The 21,497-nt window shown below is 31.7% G+C and overlaps 1 protein-coding gene and 1 long non-coding RNA gene across 2 annotated transcripts; both read left to right on the top strand.

Annotated features, from left to right (window-relative positions):
• Positions 1 to 8,019: 8,019 nt before the first annotated feature.
• On the top strand, positions 8,020 to 9,133 carry LOC112086779. The gene is made up of 3 exons (XR_002899634.1): positions 8,020 to 8,258; positions 8,437 to 8,557; positions 8,888 to 9,133. It is a non-coding gene; the product is annotated as an uncharacterized LOC112086779 (long non-coding RNA).
• Positions 9,134 to 12,568: 3,435 nt separating this feature from the next.
• Positions 12,569 to 13,774, top strand: LOC18016716 (F-box/LRR-repeat protein At3g48880). Its single transcript, XM_006401894.1, has 2 exons — positions 12,569 to 12,930; positions 13,228 to 13,774. Exons 1-2 carry the CDS (start codon positions 12,569 to 12,571, stop codon positions 13,772 to 13,774), a joined length of 909 nt encoding a protein of 302 aa, XP_006401957.1.
• The last annotated feature ends 7,723 nt before the right edge of the window (positions 13,775 to 21,497 follow it).

Below are 21,497 nucleotides of genomic sequence, written 5' to 3'. Positions count from 1 at the left end.
AACAAACAAAAAGGATCCTAACAGCGGAACGAATCAAAATCTCAAACCCTATTGCCTCACAAAAAAATCAATAATTGTGACGAATCATATCAGATACACGGAGTGATCCATAGACATCAAAAAGAGCGGTAGACTTACACAAGTTACAACCCTACACGCCACAACAAACTCGAATTTCTATTGCCAAAAGTAAGGAAAAGAATATAAAGGCATACCCCGAAACAATGACGAGGAGGAGGAGAAGAAGCTTTGAGGAATGAAAGGTAGCGATTCTTGTAAGAAAGGAGCGTAACTTTGTTAGTTTTTATAGACATGCAATGGCACTAGTCTGATTTTTCACACCTCTTTTGTTTTGGTAACCAATAGCTATCAAGTCAATAAAAAATAATATATTCTTAATTGATAGGAATAAATTTTTTCCAATCCAATTTATATGTTTGTTAGACTTTAAAAACTACATAACACGCCAAAATAACTAACTGATAAAAATAAATTATGCGCCTAAAATTAGATTTGACCAAATTTATCAAACATAGTAATGATATTGATTATAGTAGGTTTTGAGCTCCCGCGAAATCGTGGGGGAAATAAAGTATATTAAACTCTTAATTATTTTAAATATTTATAAGTAAACATACATATAACAAAAGGTGATGGTATTTAGATGTAATTATCCAATTTTTTGAAAAAAATAACTACTATTGTAAAAAATAAATAGATATGACTTTCAAAAATATAAAGATGCAAAGACGAACGAAGTCGTACAAAGCAATTAACACACATTTCTATTTGAGTTCATAGTTTACAGTTAATATAACAATGTATAACTCAACATATACATCTATATAAAAGACAATTATACAACTGACATTGAGAAGAAGTTAAACAACGATTATAACCAACATGATCAATTGTATCAATAGAACTCAATCGTTGATAGATATATTTATATAATGAAAAGTTTGTAAAAACATTATCATGATATAAAATGTTAAAATCTCCAAACAAAGAGAATAAAATTCTAGTACAAAATCATGTATGAAAACAATTCAAATTTTTCACGATTTGTAAAAAATTTAGAAAATATTTGGTTTTTAAACCATTAGAAATAGTTTTGATACATTTTTAAGTCAACATTATCTTTCGAAAACCTAAAATTATCTTGAATTTATAACATCATATAGCATTGGACATATTATATTGGCTTAACAAATTTTTAATTGTGTGATATTATGCATTTTTTAATTCATTAGCTATATCAAAAGTATAAATTTGAGAGAACTTTGGTAGCTCACCATCACATAGTGGTACAGACCCAATAAGATGATTATTTTCATCATGGACTTTGAAACAATATATCCCATATGTATTTTAAACAGAATAATCAATTTCTGCATCCATAGAACTAAAAGCTAGGATATAATTATATGCTCTCATATATCAGAGAAACAAAAACTCACTTAAAAACTTAATTAATAACGGTGGAGGCTCACGAGCAATAGAGAGTAAAACACGACTTTGTTTGCAACAAATTAAGAAACATAGTCGTTTACGAACTACATCTCTTTCAGTACTTTCTAATGACCAAATCCAACGACTACAATCGGGACATTGCATTACATTATTATTTGGTTCTTCTTTCGTGATCTTCATCCTTTTCATTTAAATGGTTAACATTATTAGTTATAATATTAAAAAAAAAAACAGTTATAATATTATGACTACCAATAGAAATACTCACTATTCCAACTTTTTTAGGGTTGAAAATTACCATCTGTTCAAAAATGAATTTTTAACTAATATATGTAAATTAACTTTCCATAGTATTTTTTGAATGTTAAATTTAATTGACATACTATTCCAGTATTCATTGATTTTTTTATGTTTCCTGCAAGCAAAATATTTTTTACAATATATTATATCAATTTAATATTAAGCTTTTAAACCCTTAAATGGAGGATAACACAATAATAATTCAAACATTATCAGCCAACTTTTAAAAACATTCTGCATGAGTAAATTTTAAAAAATGAAAAAGTCAATACATAACTAAATTTGATCATATTATTGAATAAATAATACCTTCTTTGTTTAAAAATAGTGAACTCATATATCTTATGCCAATAGTAATAGAAAAACTTGTAACTATAGCAGATACTTCTACTTTATGTTGTTTAACAGGTGAAATGTATGCTTGATAAATAAAATGTTTATCCATCTCTAAATAATAAAAAATGTGTCTTATTGTTATATATATATATATATATATATATATATATATTTAATTTGGTAAAAAGTTCTATCTTCTTAATGAAAAGTTGTGTCCCTCAAATAAGTGATTGTGTCTTTATTTTTGAAAAGATGCAATGCTTCAATATTGAAAAAGTTTTTTTTATATTTTGAACAGTTGCAATGGCTTAATAACCATTAGCTCAAGAGGTGCAATGGTTTGTAAATTAACCTTAATTTCAAAAGTTGTAATGTTTAGTAAATAACTATAAACAAAAGAGTTGCAATGATTGATAAATGACCATAATCTCTAGAATTGCAATGTTTAGTAAAATAACCATAAACTCAATAATTGCAATGGTTCACCAAAATAACCATAACACTTAAATCTCCAACATTCATTTCCTATTAATATGTAATCATAGATTCACTAAATAAATAACACATATACAAATAAAAAACCAAAAGACATAACCATACAATAGCTAGCAGTTTTATATATAATAAATACAATTAAATTATATTTAATGGAAAGACACAACCGTTCATTCGAAGTTTTTCATATATAAAATGTATAATTTAAAAAATAAATAAATGAAAAGACACAATTTTATAATAATGATAACCTTTCATATTAAAAATTGTTATACACAAAATAGTACAATTAATTGAAAAATAATAATAAATATAAAGAGAAAATGGTTCATTCATAGTTTTTCATATTGCTATTTTTTCCACAGATCTATGTTTTTTTTGTTCTTCATAGTCTTTTCTTTTGTTTTGAACTTTTTTTTGTGATTTTTCATTTTCTTATTTTCAAGACTAAAATCTTCATCACTTTCACATAAATTGGCTTTTTCTTTGCCTTTTTTCACTTAACATCCAAATCTATTAGTTGCATTATCTACTTTCAAAAGTGAATTTTAATCCCCATTATAGCTTGGTATATCATGTTTTTTTTATGTCAAATAAATTATATAACTATTCTAGTATAACCAAAAGTAGTGCTATATTTGCATATTTAATAATAACTTAAATATTAAAATTAGATTTTTAAATATAACTAATAAACTTATAGGACAAAAGATTATGTTTCCTTCTAAAATTAGTGATAAAATTGCCAAAAAAAATTATCATTTTTTTGTTTAGTCCTAATTTTTTGAATTTTCTTTCAAAAATATTTTCTGGATATTGAGTGGATGTGAGACCCCCTAATTCAAGTTCTTCTTTATTCATGGATGAATAAAACTTTTTTTAAAAAACTAAAATATAACTAAAAACTCATAGAAAAAAATATTATGTTGCCTTTTAAGATTAGTAATATAATTGGTAAGATAATTACCATTTTTAGTCTAATTATTTGGCTTTTATTCCAAAAATATTTTCTTGGGGAATGAAGAGATCTTTCACGCTCCACTTCAAGCTTCTCTTTATTCATGGCTAACCATCTACTTAAAACAAATTCATCTAACACCATTTCAGTAACAATTGCTTGCAAATGAACAATAATTTCTCAAAGAATTCTAAGTTAATTTGAAGTTTTTCAACAAAAAATTGATGTAGACGATGTTTTTCAAAATTAGAGAGCATTATTAAAAAAATCAATAAAATAAATAATGAAAATGGAACAAAATATATACAATCTTGAAAAGACATAAACATTAAGAGAAGCAACCTTTCATAATTGGCATTTATGTACAAAATTGTACAATTAATAAAATGAAAAGACACGACTGTAGAATTGTAACCACTAAATAAATTAGTAGTTATACACAAAAATGTATAATTAATTAAAAATAAAAAATAAATAGAAAGACACAATGGTCCACTTATAGCTTTTATTTTATAGAATTCTAAAGGGTACAAATGAATAGTTGCAATAGTTTAGAATAAACATAATTCCAACAGTTGCAATGGTTTAATAACCATTAACTCAATAGGTACAATGGTTGGTAAAATAACCTTAAACTCAATAGTTGCAATGTTTAATAAATAAACTTAAACTCAAGAGTTGCAGTGATTGGTAAAATAATCATAATCTCTAGAATTGCAATATTTAGAGAAATAACCATAAACTCAATAGTTGCAATGATTCACTTAAAATAGGGTAACATTTAAATTTTCAGCATTCATTTTCCATTAAAATAGAATCATAGATTCACTAAATAAACAATACTCCCTCCGTTTCATAATAAGTGTCGTTTTAGATTTCATTTTTTGTTTTAAAAAGAGTGTCATTCTGCATTTTCAATGTAACTTTTTACTCTTATTTCCTGTTTTATCCCTCATTTAAAGATAATAGTCTTTGTAATTAAATGTTATAAAAGTATATTAACTAGGGGTATATTTGTATATTTTCTTAAATTCTTAATCTGTGTGAAATGTGTCAGAATGACACTTATTATGAAACGGATGGAGTACTAACTAATAACAAACGAAAAGACACAACCATACAATAGCAACCGTTCATAAAATTAGCAGTTATATACAAAAATATATAATTTAAAAAGTATTTAAGAGAAATACACAATAGATCATTCATAGTTTTTCACGGAAAGTTATAATCTAAAAAATTCAAATGAAAATACACAACCTTATAATAATAATTTTTCTTAAAAATAGTTGTTATACATGAAAATGTATAGTTAATAAAAAAAATATGAATAGAAAGACACAATGGTTCAATAATAGTTTTTCATATTGTTCTTCACATATTAAGGTTTTTTGTTCTTCCTAGCCTTTTATTTTGTTTTGAAACTTTTTGTGATTTTTTTGTTCTTTTCCAAACTAAAATCTTCATAATTTTCACATAAATTGGGTTCTTTATTGTCTATTTTTTCAATTCACATTCAAATCTATTAGTTGTGTTAAAGTGCATCTTTAATCATCATTATAGTTTGGTATATCATGTTTTCTGTGTCAAATCAATTATATAATTGTCTCATATTTTCTAGATAATGAGCGGATTGTAGATCCTTCAGTTCAAGTTCTTCTTTATTTATGGCTGAATATATTTTAAAAAAAAAATTAAAATATAACTAAAAAACTCATAAGATAAAATAAAATATTACCTTTTAAGATTAGTGATATAATAGCCAATAGAATTACCATTTTTTGTTTAGTCCAAATTTTTTTGCTTTTGTTCCAAAAATATTTTCTTGAGAAATGAGCAGATTTTTCACCTTTCATTTCAAGTTTTTCTTTATTCATTACTAATCATCTACTAAAAAAAACTTTCTTGTAACACCATTTCTGTAAAAATTTCTTGCAAATGAACAATATTTTTATTACGGAATTTTAAGTTAATTTTAAGGTTATCAACAGTAAATTGATATATAAGATGTTGTTTTTCAAAGTAAGAGAGCATTAAAAGAAAAAAAGTTCAATAAAAGAAATAAAAACAATGAACAAAATATATACAATCTTGAAAAGACATAAGTATTCAGAGAAGCAACCATTGATAATCAGCAGTTATGTACGGAATGGTACAATTAATAAAATAAAATGAAAAGACACAACCGTAAAATTGTAACGTTTGAATAAATTAACAATTATAAATGAAAAGGTACAATAAAAAGACACAATTGTTCAAAGATTCATGAATTATAACATTTGAATAAATTAGCAGTTATAAATGAAAAGGTACAATGGAAAGACACCATGGTTCAGAGATTCATAGTTTTTCATTTTGTTATTATTAATAGATAAATTCTTAAGTCTTTACCTAAAAAATATAAGGTTACTTTTTGCTTTTTGACTTTAAAAATTGAAAATTTAGTTTAACTAATAAAGATGTTATCTTAATTATAAACATTATTTTCTAATTAAATTTTCTATGGTTTTTAGACTTTGACAAAAAAAATCGTCAAAGTAACTAGCTGATCAAAAATAAATCACTCGCCAAATTTTAAAATTGATCAAAAAATAAAATATGATAGCTTTGAATTTATAAATTCTTGATATATTACCTAAAATATAAGATTAGCTTTTTGACTTTATAATTTAGATATTATTTTGTTAATAAAATAATATCGATATTTATTAGCATAAATTTCTATGTTTTTGAAAACTAACTTATATATAGATATATATATATATTTTGTTAATAAAAATATATATATATATATATATTTCAGGCAAATGGATAAGTTCTAACAAGGATTTCTTTTTGGTGATGTGATATTAAGCCTAAGCGTTTACCACCTTTAATTCTATAAAATTTTAAGAAAAATTATTTTTATCAAAACAAAAAACAGAAAACAAAAAAAAAAAATTTTGGTCAAGTTTAAAATACCTTTTTTTTTTGTTTTGTAAACTCAGAGAAACTTTTAGAGCATACACATATTATTTGACTCTTAACCAGAATGAGACTGAAAAGAATTGGAGCTAACACTTGAGCTTCGGCCACTCCTGAGCGTAAGACCATCTCTATCGCAAGGCTCTTAGCAGAATTCTTAATGTTTTTTTTATTAAAATAAATAAAAAATATATTAATAAGTGAAGAAACTAGGTCTTAAAATTTTTGTATAAGAACCGTCTTTTAAGTGGTTCTTAACACACATGGTCTCATTATATTGGTTTGGTTGAAGGAAAAAAAAAGTGGAAGGAAAAAAAAAAGGTGAAGAGAGAGATGAAAAAGGTGGAAAAGAGAAAGAGAAAATTTCTTATTTAAAAATTGATAAAAAAATCCCTTGAGGGGTTTACTAATGGAGATGCACTAAGGGTCTCCAAAGCCTTTTGAATCTCCATGATCATTGCAGTGTCAATGCTTTTGGAAGACAGTTTCTTGTGAGATTTCTAGAGATGAAGCTTCAGAGAACTGCTGCTTAGACCTGCATTCTTACCACAAACCGGACAAACTTTCATCGTCTGTTTTCTCTGTCTCCACTCCATTGATGTCTTCCCGTGATATTTCTTGTCAAAGTTAAGTAAGATCCGGGCAAATCCATCGTTCCGTTGAGCTCGTCTATGAACTTTTCTCAATTTTCTCCATGTTTCTAAAAGTGTCAGGTTCCTGTTTATTAATCCCACCCCAATAAACAAGTGCAATAAACAAGTTAGACTAAAAAGAAAGGAATTTTTGCTAAAAATGACATAAAACTTGATTTTGAATAAAAAAGTAGATCTCTGATGCAACATTTAGCAAAAATAACTTTAAAGGGTATTGAAAAGACAATATAATCCTGTATGACCAAAGAAAAAAATGGATGTCTTAATTACGGTTTAAATCCTAACGAAGTCTACTAGTACACTTCTAATAAAGCTTATGAAGTCTACTATCTAATTAAATCATAAAATTTAAATTTAAAAAAAAAAAATAATATTGGTTTTAAATTTGCATTAATAAATTAAATATTGGTAACCCTAGTGTATATAATTTTTTTTTCTTCATATTCATAAGTTGAAATTTATGATTTCAAATTAAGAAGAGCAAAATATTTGATTTAGTGTTTATATTTAGTAGACTTCAATATGGAAATCTGATAAACCGAATAAATCAATCTTACCAAAAATTTAACTGAAATTGAACCAACAAGAAAATCTACAAAATCAAATAAATTAACTTAACCGATATTTTAAATCGAAATTGAACCAACGAGTTTAAAAGATATTAAACCAAAAATGTTATCCTAACTAAAATTTATTTTTTGTAACCGATGAAAATTAGGTTCCAGAATTTAATCGATTTGTAAACTTAAATTGAACCAAAAAGTTTAACCTACCCAAAACCAAAATAAAAATTAGTTATTTTTAGCCTACTATATAAGTGAACTAACCCAAGAAAACCCTAATTTTATTCCAGAGAGTCTCTCTCTAAAACGGCGCTCTCTATTCTCTCACCATTTTTTTTTCCTTCTCATTCTCTCCGTGAAGCTATAGAAGCATGGGTGCCGTACAAAGCCGTCGTGAAGGAGCTTAAGAAAGAAGATTCAGGCGAGTCCAAGATCTTAAGCCGTCGTGAAGGAGATATTGAAGAAGATGGCTCATTTTAGTCTTTCACCGAATCTCACCGCTCCTCACAGTCTGAGGTAAACCATCGTTACTCCTCTCTTCCTCTTTAAACCCTCTAAAGATCTGTTTGTGTTGTAGATCTGGTTTCTCAGGCTAATACCACACTATTTTCTTTTCCAATCGCTTTATTGTGTCAGCCAAGTGTCACTTATCTCAATTTAGCCTCAGTTATAACTATATTTGCTGTATTTGCAGAAAAGCTTTCACTATATTGGCTACTCAAGGCGGGGATGAGACTCTCACTATACAAAGCAGAGGACTGCGGCTAACAAGAAGTGACTAGCTTTTTGACCATATTCGCAAAAGATTAGAGAAGGTATAGCTTGAATTTGATTTCCATGTTCTGAAATCATGTGATTATGCTAAATTGCTAAATTGATAATCAATTAGTATTCTATGATGTGGAATTTTTTTCTCTCTTTTGTGTTCATTGTGGTCCTTTTTAATAGGTCTTATATGACCAAGTAAGAGAAGAACCCTTGAAGTTAACTCCTAATGATCAAGAAAACTCGCCATTGCATTGTTTTTAGATGTACTTAGATGTACTTTCAATCTAAAATCTGATATTGCATTGTTCAAATAGCTTTGTTGCACAAGAGAGAGTTCTTATTTGGAATTTAAGGAATCTTATATTGTGAATGAGCAGGCAATGGCGTACATGAGTGTAGCTGCAATAGCAGCAGCAGCAGCAGAGTCTGGTCTGATCTGAAACATCTTCTTTTTGTTTGATCATTCCACGCTTAGGATAGGATTATTACAATCAGAAAGCTTGATACCCTTAGCAAGGAACTTAGGTTGCAATTTGTTTTGTCTGAAAATATGTAGTAGATTTTAATATAGTTTTATTGTCTACTGATGTAAGAAATTATATCTCATTGGTTGACTAAACTCTGTTCCATCAGATCTTGTAATCAAAAACTACTTTGTATAGTTAACTTGTGATTTACGATAAAATGTTGTTAATATTCTTTTAAAATTCTGATGTAAACAACAAAAAATAAAGATTTTACACAATACTGTTTTAACAAAAAAAAAAATTTCATCAAAGAGTTCTATTGCTTCTTCTAAAATAAAAGTTCAACAACAATTTTCTTAGAGCCAAGAGAAAATATGTTTGAATCTGGTAGTGAGTAAGTAAGTTAACACCAACTCAGGCTTTTTATCCACCATTTCAGTAAGTTCTCTAAAGGTACAATGTGTACAAAAAAACTGAATTGGTGGAAATTTTTGTAAGCCTACTAAAACAAAAAAAAATTAACTATAATTATAACACCAACATATTAAGTTCATAGTTAGTTTTGTAAGAAAACATAAAAATTCACTTTAACAAACGTAATTACAAATCAGATTATAGCAAACACATAATATCAGTTTTTTTTACATAGATGACTTTGTTTGAAAACTTCGTAAACTGCAGATGAAGTCTACTTTTACAAGCTAAATAGCTTATAAATCAAAAAATCCGATTTCATAATAAATATCGACTTAAATCAAATGAAAATCATTGTGTAGTTCAACCACTTGCTAACACGCATGTCCAAACCTAAAAATTAGAAAAAAAAATGTAAATATTCTTAAAAAGCGTTTTATAAAAATAGATACAAAAAGTAGATTTCCCAATTAGACTTCATCCGTAGACTGATGGAGAAGTCTACTTTGATAAGCTAACTAGCCTAAAAATCAAAAATTCTGATTCCGCAATAAATATCGACTTAAATGAAATGAAAATCAATGAGTAGTTCAATCACTTGCTAACAAAGCAATTCTAAACCAAAAAATTGAAAAAATACTTTATAATTATGCCTAAAATGCGTTTTTAAAATAAATGCAATAAGTAGACTTCTACAACAGACTTCAAACGTAGACTGGAGAAGAAGTCTACTTTTTTTCCTATGGAAGTCTGTGAAAGAAGTCTACTTATTTTTGCAATTGACCAAAACATTGACTTTTCCTTCAGTAGACTTCAAAAGTAGACTTCCGACCAAAAATGTTACTTTTGCATTTGACCGGGTCATTGACTAACAAAGTAGACTTCTATTGTAGACTTCCGGTAAGAGTAAACTTTTCTGACAGTGTATTCTTGAAGTCTACTTTTTCAATAGAAGTCTATAGAAAATTTTAGGTTATTTTTGCAATGACTGTCTTGAGTAGTCTTCACAGGGAAGTCTACTAAAAAAAAAATTCTTTCTAAGTTTGACCGGAAAACTGAAGTAGACTTTAGCAAGAAGTCTATCGTTTGTAGACTTCTTTCTGAAGTCTACTTCAGTTTTCTAGAGTTTTTTTGTATTTTTTATTTTTTTAAAAACTTTAGTCAAACACTAAAATGATCTATACGTTTTTGGTCAAACTACAAAAGTAACTTAATAGTAGATTTCTTGTGCAGACGTAAACAATAGATTTCAGAAAAAAGTCTATATCAAAAAGTCAAAATACGGTCAACTACAAAAATAACCTCTTTTCCTCCATAGACTTCTTGCGACTTCAAACGAAGTCTACTAGGCTTTTTTTGTATTCAAAGGATATCGAGTAGACTTCAGGAGAAGTCTACTGAAGTCTACTAGTTACAAAATTTTTAAAAAGTCAATTGCAAAACTAACCTTATGTTGACTAGTAGACTTCAAAATGAAGTCTACTTTCTCAATACAGATATAGATATTACCAAAATTGAAGTGTATCATTACCTATATCGGTTTTGAGTTTGTTTTTAGGTCTCTCATGCACACAGAACTCTGAATTTCACCCCAAAAAAAAAAACCCAGGTCTGGATTAAGCTGAAATCACCGAAAATGCATAACCTTTGACATTGTAACTCAGTCCAGAAGTTTTGGAGAAGAAATTAGAAAAGAATAAGGAAGGTTATGAGTGTATGAGCTCTCATATTAACTTATTACAACTTTAAAATTGGTTGAGAAGCATTTATTCCATTTTTAGAGTTGTTCATGGTGGTTGAAGGTATTGAAGAAGATAGCATTATCGTAATAAAGAGGGTTTTAGGAGGTCCGATGAAACTTTAGCCAGTATTTAAAAAAAAAAATCAAAATAATAAGTTTATAATGGCATTTTCGTTAATAGCTTAAGAGGGAGGAATACAATTGTGACAAAATGACAAAAGTTAGAGAGAGAAAAAAAGTTGTTATTTTGGTGTTTGACTTTTTTTTTTTAGTTTAAATCTGAAATTCTTCCAAAAAGAAATTATATATATATGGTTAAAATTTCGTATGAATTTGTGTGGGGGGGAGGGTATCTATCTAGTTTAAAATAAGACTAAAAAAAAAATATTTTTCTTTTACAAAAAAGAAAGTGTTATTCAACTGTTTTAATTACATAAAAAAGGAAAAAATATCGATTATAGAAGAAATCGAACGTGCTGATCCAAAATGAAAACATATAAAACTTGACTAGGAACTAAATGAAAATGTTGATAAGATAATTAAAATCGTTTTTACAATGCATGCACGTACTTGATATCTATTTGGTAAGAGAATCAGACTGAAAGAAGTAGGTCAACTGATATCAGACCAGTGCCCTTCTTTCATTTGTATATAAAAAGGTAACGTTCCTTAATCTTACAAGAGTCGCCGCCACCATTTCTCCAAGTTTCTTCACTTATCCCTCCTCGTCGTTTCAGGGTATGGCTTTATACTCTTTTGATACCTTACTTATGAGATTGCAAGATCTATGCATGTGTAGTTATTATAAGGTTTCTGTTAGTAATACTGTGGGTAATAAGATTTGTTTCTTACGAGAATCTTGTGCTGTTTTTTTTTTAAAAAAATGATTTTATATAGCACGAAGTCTTTGCATTTCATAATATAAGATTCGTCACATTTTTAGGTTTTTGTGAGTCAATTACGGTCTTAGATTCTGATTCGTTTTGCAGTTAGATATTAATATTATTATTGGGGATGCTTAATTGTTTTTATGATTTTCCATGCCTTGCCGTTGTTGATTTGAAGTTTGCATGACTTCTATATAGATAAAGGAATCATTTCAATATGATTTTGTTGATTTTCAGTCCATTCATATTGAAATTTACTTTCACCGAACACGGCATACATGTAAATGTTCTTAATACTGAAATCTGCTTTATTATTATTATTTTTTAAAAGGATAAAATCTGCTTATTATTCAATTGTAGGTATTGAAGTTCATCTTGATAATTATTATTTTTATTTCCATATAGATCCCCTTAATCGAAAAAAAACCTAAAAAGAAATGCTTTTCTTAATTACTCCGGATAATTTTCTTCTGCATGTTTTAAGGGCCGTGAAGATGTTATAACAACTCTCTAAAAGAATATCTGTCTCTCCTCTTGAAAGCGTTCTCAATGGCTAAAGACCGTAAAAATGTGTTCAGCGGATGGGAAAATCTGGACACTGACATACTAGTGATGATTTTTAAGTACTTTAGCCTCGATGAGTTGACTTCTGGAGTAGCTCATGTCTGTAGAGGATGGCGTGTGGCTTGTTGCGATCCCATTCTGTGGAACACGCTCGATTTATCACACATGAGAACTAAGTTCTTAAAAGTCTCATGTATGCCATGTTGGTACTTGGTTGGCCACTCTGATAAGGATGTGACTCGGATCTTGAAACTCTCCATGAGTCTTAGCAAGAGAAACACAAAGACCTTGATTTTCCATTACGACTTGTTTCCTAATGATGACATGATTACTTACACCACAAGAAGGTACATTCTTTTTTTTTGTTTTTCCGTCTTATATTGAACAGAAAACTATTATACAATCATATGGCTCTTTTCAGTAGCATGAAACTCAATTTGCAGATTTGGAAATGCAGTATCACCTCCATACATTAATAATACTAGATATATAGATCAATAAATTTCTTCGCTCTCGATATATTTTTGACCTAATTCATATTTTTATCTCTATAAATAAATAAAATTTCGCAGAGTTTTATAGTGCCTTGTGCCAAAAATCACCGTTTAACCGAGCAAGGAATTTTCTTTACTCAATTGTTGCAGGTGTCCAAACTTGAGACGCTTGGTGCTACCATCTTGGGACAGATTAGAAGAGAGGGGTATATGCGATGCAATAAGTTTCTGTAAGAAACTAGAATCACTAACAATGCCAAGCATGCCTAACCCGCATTTTGTCTTCTCGGCGATCCGAGAGAACTGCAAGAAATTTAGAGAGCTCAAGGTAATGGGTCCCATCGATCTCTTCTTCGTCCAGAACCTCGTCTGCCTCCTCCCGAAGCTGAAAGTCCTCAGCCTCAGATGCACCTCCATACGTATAGATGCGCTCACAAAGATCTTGGATAAAATGAAAAGACTCGAAGTTCTCAATGTTTCTCATTCTTACATTGAGGTAAGTGATACGGAGGTTACGGAGGTTCCATGGAGCACGGTAATAGAGAAGGCCTTCAAGTTGAAGCAGTTTGTGGCTTGTAAGGATCCCAAGACTTGCGTCAAGTGTCAGTGGACCGACAAAGATGAAGGAGTCATGAGGTGGAATATGTATGATGAAGGGCTATGGAAAGAAGACGAAATAAGCTCTCTTCATCTCTGAAATTTTACCTTCTCTTTTTTTTATTCTTATTCTTGTCTTTTGGGAACACTTTCTTTTTTTGTTCAATTTGTCTTTTATGAACTCTTTACATGTTTTTTGCTATGGAAGGTACTTTTCTTTTTGGGTTTTTTTTTTTGTATTGTCTTTTGTTTTATAGTCTGGCGTGGGTGGCTGTATTGTGTGTGTATTCTTATCGGCAGGCAAATACAAGTATTTGTCTTTGTACCGAAATTGCTTCTCTTAATACATAGAAGCCCTAACCAGATTTAGGAACATGAATAAAATTTTCTATATTTGGTTTTGTTTTTGTCACTGTATTTTGGGGTTGTTAAACCAAGCTGGCCTGATTGATGATGTTTCTTATGGCGATTAAGGGTCACATCTACGATGTTTCTCATATAATATTCACTATTAAATCCAAATTATCATCAAATTTGAATCCAGTATCGGGATTAGGGATTGGTTAACTAGTTAGTTAATCATATGTTAAATGTCAGTGATATTATATAGGTGGGCTAATGAATCTGATTATTGCTAAATTTTTCTCTAGAGCTCAATTCTTAATGACAATTATTGTACTAGCAATTAAAATGATTACTGTAGTCGTTATAGTTTGTGCGAGTGTGGAGTCGTTAGCAATCTAATATGATGATAATCTATATAAATATTTGATACTCTTAGTTTGATCATCTTTCTGGTCCAACTATGGTGTTCGCTTTTTTAAGTACTTTATAAATTTTCCATTCTTTTGTGACCGAGTATATCTAGTCTACTTTTAGTCATCTTTTGAGTTGCTTTGGTATCTCCACTTTGTTCTTTTCTTACCTCTGATGGGAAAGCTGCATCAACAGAAGCACCAATGAAATTGTACTGTACTCAAATTAGCAGATAAGATCTTTATTTGTCCCCATACTGGGATTGCAATTTCAAGTACACTATAGAACATAGTTATTTGGTAGTATATATAGGCGCCAAGAAACCGGAAGAAATACCGGAATAGAAGAATTTAACATACAATGAGTAAGTCAAGTAGTATTTGGAAAACCCTTTATCAACCAAAAAAAAGTTTAGTATATTAAACATTATTAGCTCATGCTTCTAAAAGTGTCAGGTTCCTGTTTATTAATCTCACCCCAGTAAACAAGTGCAGTTAATCTCACCCCAGGAAACAAGTGCAGTAAACAAGTGAGAACAGGAATTAGAAATTTCTTATTGATTTTTTTTTTTTCTGATCATGATTCGTGTTTTTAACAATTTTAATTGTCCTTAAGAACTTACTTTCGGAGCATTAGGTAAGCGAGCACTACAGTTACGCTTCTACTTCGACCTTCGAAGCAATGAACTAAAATCTTGCCACCTGTTTGTTCGCCATGGTTGATAAAATCGAGAGCTCTTCTTGAAAGATGCTTTCGATCTTTGAGTATTCGTCGTCAGTTATCTGGTCAAAGGGAAACACAAGAAGAGAACGCTCATCTTTATTTATAGATCCTTTTTTTTTCCATTTCCCTTTAACACGTCTTTGGTAACAAATAATATAATCAAGAGATAAATAAGAAAGGTTCATTTACTGAGAAAATGAACAGATTAATTCACGACACACCATAGTAGTGACATGCACATGCAAAAAGCCGGCCCGAGAAAGCCAGAAGTGAAACGTGACATTGACTCATTGGCTTTCACTACACGAAAACAGTTTTTTACTGACTAAATTTTGCGACTCATGTAGTCGTTATAAGTACCGACTACAAAACGACTACTTGACGGTAAATTGTTTAGTCGCCAATTCGTCGTCCATTAGCGACCACAAAATGTCGTCGTATAACAGTCGTTAATTGGCGACTAATGTGCGACTAATATGTTGTCGGTAAACTGTTGTCGTTAAATAGTCGTAATTTGGCGACTAAAAAGCGACTGTTGCGGCGAATCGCAAAAAATTAAACATGTGTTTTACGTTTTGTGGTTGGTGTATCTATTTTTAACGACTTCGGTTTGTAGTCGTAAAATGGACGCAAGACAGTCGCAATTCAGTCGGGAAAATATCTATATATACAGCTTAGCGATTTCTCGGCTGAATCACAATTGTGTCTTGGCTGAAACATAATTATTTTTCGGCTGAATCACAATTACGAGTTTTTTTTTATATAAAATGTCAGGAAATTCTAATTATAGAGAATGGATGTATAAGAAGATTGATGAAAAGACGGAGAATTTCTCGGCTGAATTTGTAGAAGGAATGGAGCAATTCATGAATTTTGCAAACAATCAGCCTCTCACACAAAGCAATGGTGGCAAGTTTTACTGCCCTTGTAGTGTTTGCAAAAATTGCAAATTTTTACCGGGAAAAGAAATTTGAAATCATTTGTATAGTAAAGGATTCATGCCGGATTATTATATTTGGTATAAGCATGGAGAAGAAATTACTGATCTAGATTATGGAACTAGTTCTGTTGATACAACTCATATAAGTAGGAGTGAAGAAGATCAAATGGGTCATATTGCTGAAAATAGTTATATGCATATGGTGAATGATGCATTTCATGATAACTATCATCAAGGTGATAACTATCATCAAGGTGATAACTATCAGAATGTACAAGAACCTGTGCATAACCATTCCCAAAAGTGTTACAACCTCTTAGATGCTGGAAAAAAACCTTTATATGATGGTTGTCGGGAAGTCCACTCGCAGTTATCCTTAGCTGCTCGGTTCATGCAAAATAAGGTGGATTATAATATGAGTGAAAAGTGTGTGGATTCGTGGGCTTATTTGTTTACCGAGTATCTACCTGACGGGAATCATGCAACCAGTTCCAATTACAAGACAGAGAAACTGATGGGAAATTTAGGCCTCCCATTTCATACAATTGATGTTTGTATTAACAATTGTATGATCTTCTGGAAAGAAGATGAAATGTGGGAGGAATGTAAATTTTGTCAAGTACCAAGGTATAAGCCGAACGAAGGTCGACGACGATCACGAACTAGAATACCATATAGTCGTATGTGGTATTTACCTATTGCTGACAGATTGAAGAGAATGTATCAAAGCAAGAAGACGGCATCGGCAATGAGATGGCATGCGGAGCACCAAGCAAAGGAAGGAGAAATTTGTCATCCCTCTGATGCTGCGGAGTGGAGATATTTTCAAGATCTACATCCCCAGTTTGCCGAAGAACCTCGTAACGTTTATCTTGGATTATGTACAGATGGGTTCAATTCTTTTGGCATGTCTCACAATCATTCCTTATGGCCTGTGATCTTGACTCCTTACAATTTACCCCCAGGTATGTGCATGAAGACATAGTACTTATTCCTTACAATATTGAATTCTGGGCCTAATCATCCGCGAGCTAGTCTTGATATCTTCCTCCGCCCAATTATCGAGGAGTTAAAAGAATTATGGTCAGTTGGAGTAGATGCATATGATGTATTCTTGAATCAAAATTTCAAATTAAAAGCTGTGTTGATGTGGACGATAAGCGACTTTCCGGCGTATGGTATGTTATCTGGATGGACGACCCACGGTAAATTGTCTTGTCCAATTTGCATGGAAAACACAAAGGCTTTTTATCTGCCAAATGGAAGGAAGACGTGTTGGTTTGATTGTCATAGAAGGTTTCTTCCTCAGGGTCATCCATTAAGGAAGAATAGAAAAGACTTTTTGAAGGGTAGAGACGCTATCAATGAGTATCCACCAGAGTCTTTAAACAGTGAGCAAGTTTATACCGAGCGGATTGAATCTGTCAAGCCCCCAAAAACATCGGAGTGTGGTGGAAACGGTCATGAAAAAAAGAAGGCTGGATACGGGAAGTGGCATAACTGGCACAAAGAAAGCATATTTTAGGAGTTGCCGTACTGGACGGACCTCAATCTCCGACATAATCTTGATGTGATGCATATAGAGAAGAATTTTTTCGACAACATCATCAATACTCTTATGAGTGTGGCGGGAAGATCAAAAGACACAATCAAGTCAAGATTGGATATAGAACGATTCTGTGATCGAGCTCACTTACACGTTGATGCGAATGGTGAAGCACCTTTTCCTGTATACACATTGGAAGAAGCTGACAGGAAAAAAATATTGGAATGCGTGAAAATGGTACAATTCCCAGACGGTTATGCGACAGACTTAGCAAGTTGTGCTGATATAGAGAAAGGAAAGTTTTCAGGCATGAAGAGTCATGACTGCCATGTTTTTATGGAACGGCTACTTCCATTTATCTTTGCAGAACTTCTTGATCGCAATGTCCATCTTGCATTATCAGGTACTTTGTTATAAATCAAATCAGTTTAATTTACAATTAAGTATAATTACTATATTATATTAACCACTTGAGTTTGAATATTTTAGGGGTTGGAGGATTCTTCTGTGACTTATGTTCTAGAACTTTGCAAAAAGACCGTGTCAAAATTCTGAAACAAAACATTGTTTTAATCTTGTGCAATTTGGAAAAGATCTTCCCACCCTCGTTTTTGGACGTGATGGAGCACCTCCATATATATCTCCCCTACGAAGCTGAATTAGGAGGCCCTGTGCAGTATAGATGGATGTATCATTTTGAAATGTTTTTCAAAAAGTTGAAGGCAAAAGCAAAGAACAAAAGATATGCGTCAGGATCGATTGTTGAATCGTATATCAGTGACGAGATAGCTTATTTCACAGAGCATTACTTTGCTTCAAATATACAAACGAAATCAAGGTAAATTTTAAAATATATTTCAAATATACAAATGTGTTTACTTTGGCTAAATTAAATCAGTTTTCATTAATTTGGTCAGGTTAACAAGATTCGATGAAGGTGAAGCCCCCGTATTTGATGTCCCTGGAGTTCCTGAAATATTTACTAACATAGGTCGTCCAAGTGGTCAAATGCATGAAATATGGCTTTCAGAGAAAGACCATCGAGTCGCACATGCATATGTTTTGCGAAATTGTGAATACTTTCAGCCTTTTGAGAGGTATACATAATTTAGCATTTCTCAGCCGATCTATTAACATAATCTACTACTAGTTTTGTACTGATTATATGTTCATCACGATGTAGTATGTTTGAAGATTATATCACTACAAAATATCCAGCACTCTCTGAACAAGAAGTTTCCGCAAAAAGAGCTGACGAGTATCCTGCATGGGTGAAAGACTATGTAAGTCTAATTAATTAAAATTCATAATTATGAATATATTTTATTAAAACAATGATATTTTTTTTTATGTCTGCAGGTTACTTACTGGAATGCCACAAATCCTTTTCCTATTTGGGTTCAAGACATAGTACACAGACCTGTGAATAAGGCAAAAACCTGGCCTATCTATTTTACCCGAGGATATTTGTTTCATACACAGAATCATGGAATGGGACGGAAGACATGTAACTATGGGGTCTGTGTCAAAGGAAAAAATTATACGGATGCATCAGATGATGCTGATTTTTACGGGACCTTAACTGATATCATACAACTGGAGTATGAGGGAATGGTAAATTTGAAGATCACACTTTTTAAGTGTAACTGGTATGACCCTGTTATTGGTAGAGGCACTCGAAGGAGCAATGGCGGCATCGTTGATGTTCTTTCATCAAGAAGATATAACAAATATGAGCCATTTATTCTGGGTATATATGTATATGTGCATATAACTAAATATTTACATACATATTTTATATATAGTTATTGACATTTGTATATGTTGATATTTCACAGCTTCTCAAGCGGACCAAGTTTGTTTCATCCCGTATCCATACCGGAGGAGACCGAAACAGTTGTGGCTTAACGTGTTAAAAGTAAATCCGAGAGGAAATATTTCTGGAGAATATGAAAACAAAGAACCTGCTCTATTGCAAGAAATTAATGATGATGCTGTCATGCTGACTACAATTGAGGATCTCGTGGTTGACAATCGAGTGCACGGGGTGAATCCGATAAATCTTGATTTCGACGTTGGAGATGCAGAACCTGATGATGAATTTCATTGTAATTTATCCTCTTCAGATGATGATGAGGAGGCTGAGGAAGAACCTTACTAGATTGTCTGAATCATTGTATTCTACTTTTCTATTTTAAATCAAACAATGTAATGAATAAGTTGTATAATTTAGTATGTTAATCTTGTCTATTACTAATAAAAACATTGCGACTAAATGGCGACCGAAAAATGACTACGAAATTCTTGCGACTGAAGACCGACTAATTAACGACTACATTGGCCCATTTAACTAATTTTAAAATCAGGCCCAATAAAGCCCAAGCCCAATTAATCCCCCAATTTATACGACGGATGACCGACTAATTAACGACTACTGTGGCCCATTTAAAATCAGGCCCAATTAAGCCCAAGCCCGATTAATTCCCCCAAATCAACGAAATCCCTAATTCCCCAAAAATTTCCCTAATTCCCTAACTCCCGAAACCCTAATCTCTCTTCCCCTTCTTTGATCTCTCTTCCCCTTTGTCGAATCTCTCTTCCCCTTTGTCCAATCTCTCTTCCCCTTTGTCGAATCTCGACCCTAAACCCCTTTCCGAACCGATGCCTGGGAATGGAAGGAAGAAATACCGACGAGGTGCTTCTTCATCGGCACGGAGAACCAAGTCGCCTCTTCCAGCACAGTACGAGTTCACTCCGGCGACAGATAACCGGTCTCCACCACCGGGAATATCCACCGCCGCAGCAACTTTTCGCATCACCGAGTCCACAGCCTCAAAGTAGAAGCTCAGACTCTCAACCTCCACCTCTCAGAACTCACACCGTCGCACCTCTCAACAGGTTCAACACAACACCTCTCCAGTATCTCACCAAGGAGCATCTCCCCTTTCTCAAGACCGGACTTCTCAATCATCTCAAGCTCAAACCGCTCGCTCAGCTGAAGCTCAGAGTTCCGGTGAAGAAGCTTCCTTTGAAGAATGCACTGCAAACCTCGCGGAAGACCAGCTGAGAATCCTTAATGCACTGCTTACCAATCCAGGCCGGGAAGAGTATACGACGGTCCTCTCTCCCACTCCGAAGCCTAATACAACATGGTATGATTCTCTATCCTCCTTATCTTTGTTTCATTTCTCTTTGTTTGTGTTAATTAGTGTTGATTCATTTCCATTGTTCCATTTGTGTTGATCATTTGCATTGTTTCGTGTCTTACTAGGTTCGGTCGTGACAAGTCTTCATTGACTAGGAAGATTACTAAAATCTTCACAAAAAAGTTCGATGGTGAGTTCTATTATTGGACATGTGTGCCTCGGGAAAGACAAGAAAGATACTTCGTAGAATTTGCGGTAATGTTCTACCATTTCATTTTATTTTTGTTTGGCTTTTGCTTACTCTTCAATATCATATCTATTAATATGCATTACTAACATCATCTTTTCTATTTTCATGCTAGAAAACCCATACATGGGATCCTTTAATCACCGGAGTGGTCCAAGAGCATTTTGAGGCTATCTGTCAACGCAGGATGAAAGACATGGTGAGTACGTGTAGAACTTCTCGAGAGCAGCCGAACTGGATCAACGACACACTGTGGAAAAAGATGATTAAAGTCTGGGATACTGATGAATGCAGAGAGAGGAGTGCGACAACATCAGCGGCTCGGTTGTCTGAACGTGGAGGTCTAGGTCAGCATGTACAGCTATCAGGACAGAAGTCATACCTTCAAATCCAGCAAGAGATGGTATGTTACCTTGTCCATTTTTAGTATTCAAATCATTTCATTTCAAAAATCATTTTCATACC

Source organism: Eutrema salsugineum, unplaced genomic scaffold (assembly GCF_000478725.1).
Source record: "Eutrema salsugineum unplaced genomic scaffold, Eutsalg1_0 scaffold_2, whole genome shotgun sequence".
NCBI lineage: Eukaryota > Viridiplantae > Streptophyta > Magnoliopsida > Brassicales > Brassicaceae > Eutrema > Eutrema salsugineum.
The sequence above is the reverse complement of the archived record's forward strand: the minus strand, read 5'-3'. Positions and strand labels throughout refer to the sequence as shown.

Excerpts from the sequence above, each read along its gene's own strand:
- LOC18016716 (XM_006401894.1), top strand. The coding sequence starts at position 12,569 with ATGGCTAAAGACCGTAAAAATGTGTTCAGCGGATGGGAAAATCTGGAC. Across the intron at positions 12,931-13,227 it reads ATTACTTACACCACAAGAAG|GTGTCCAAACTTGAGACGCT; the intron begins GTACATTCTTTT and ends CAATTGTTGCAG.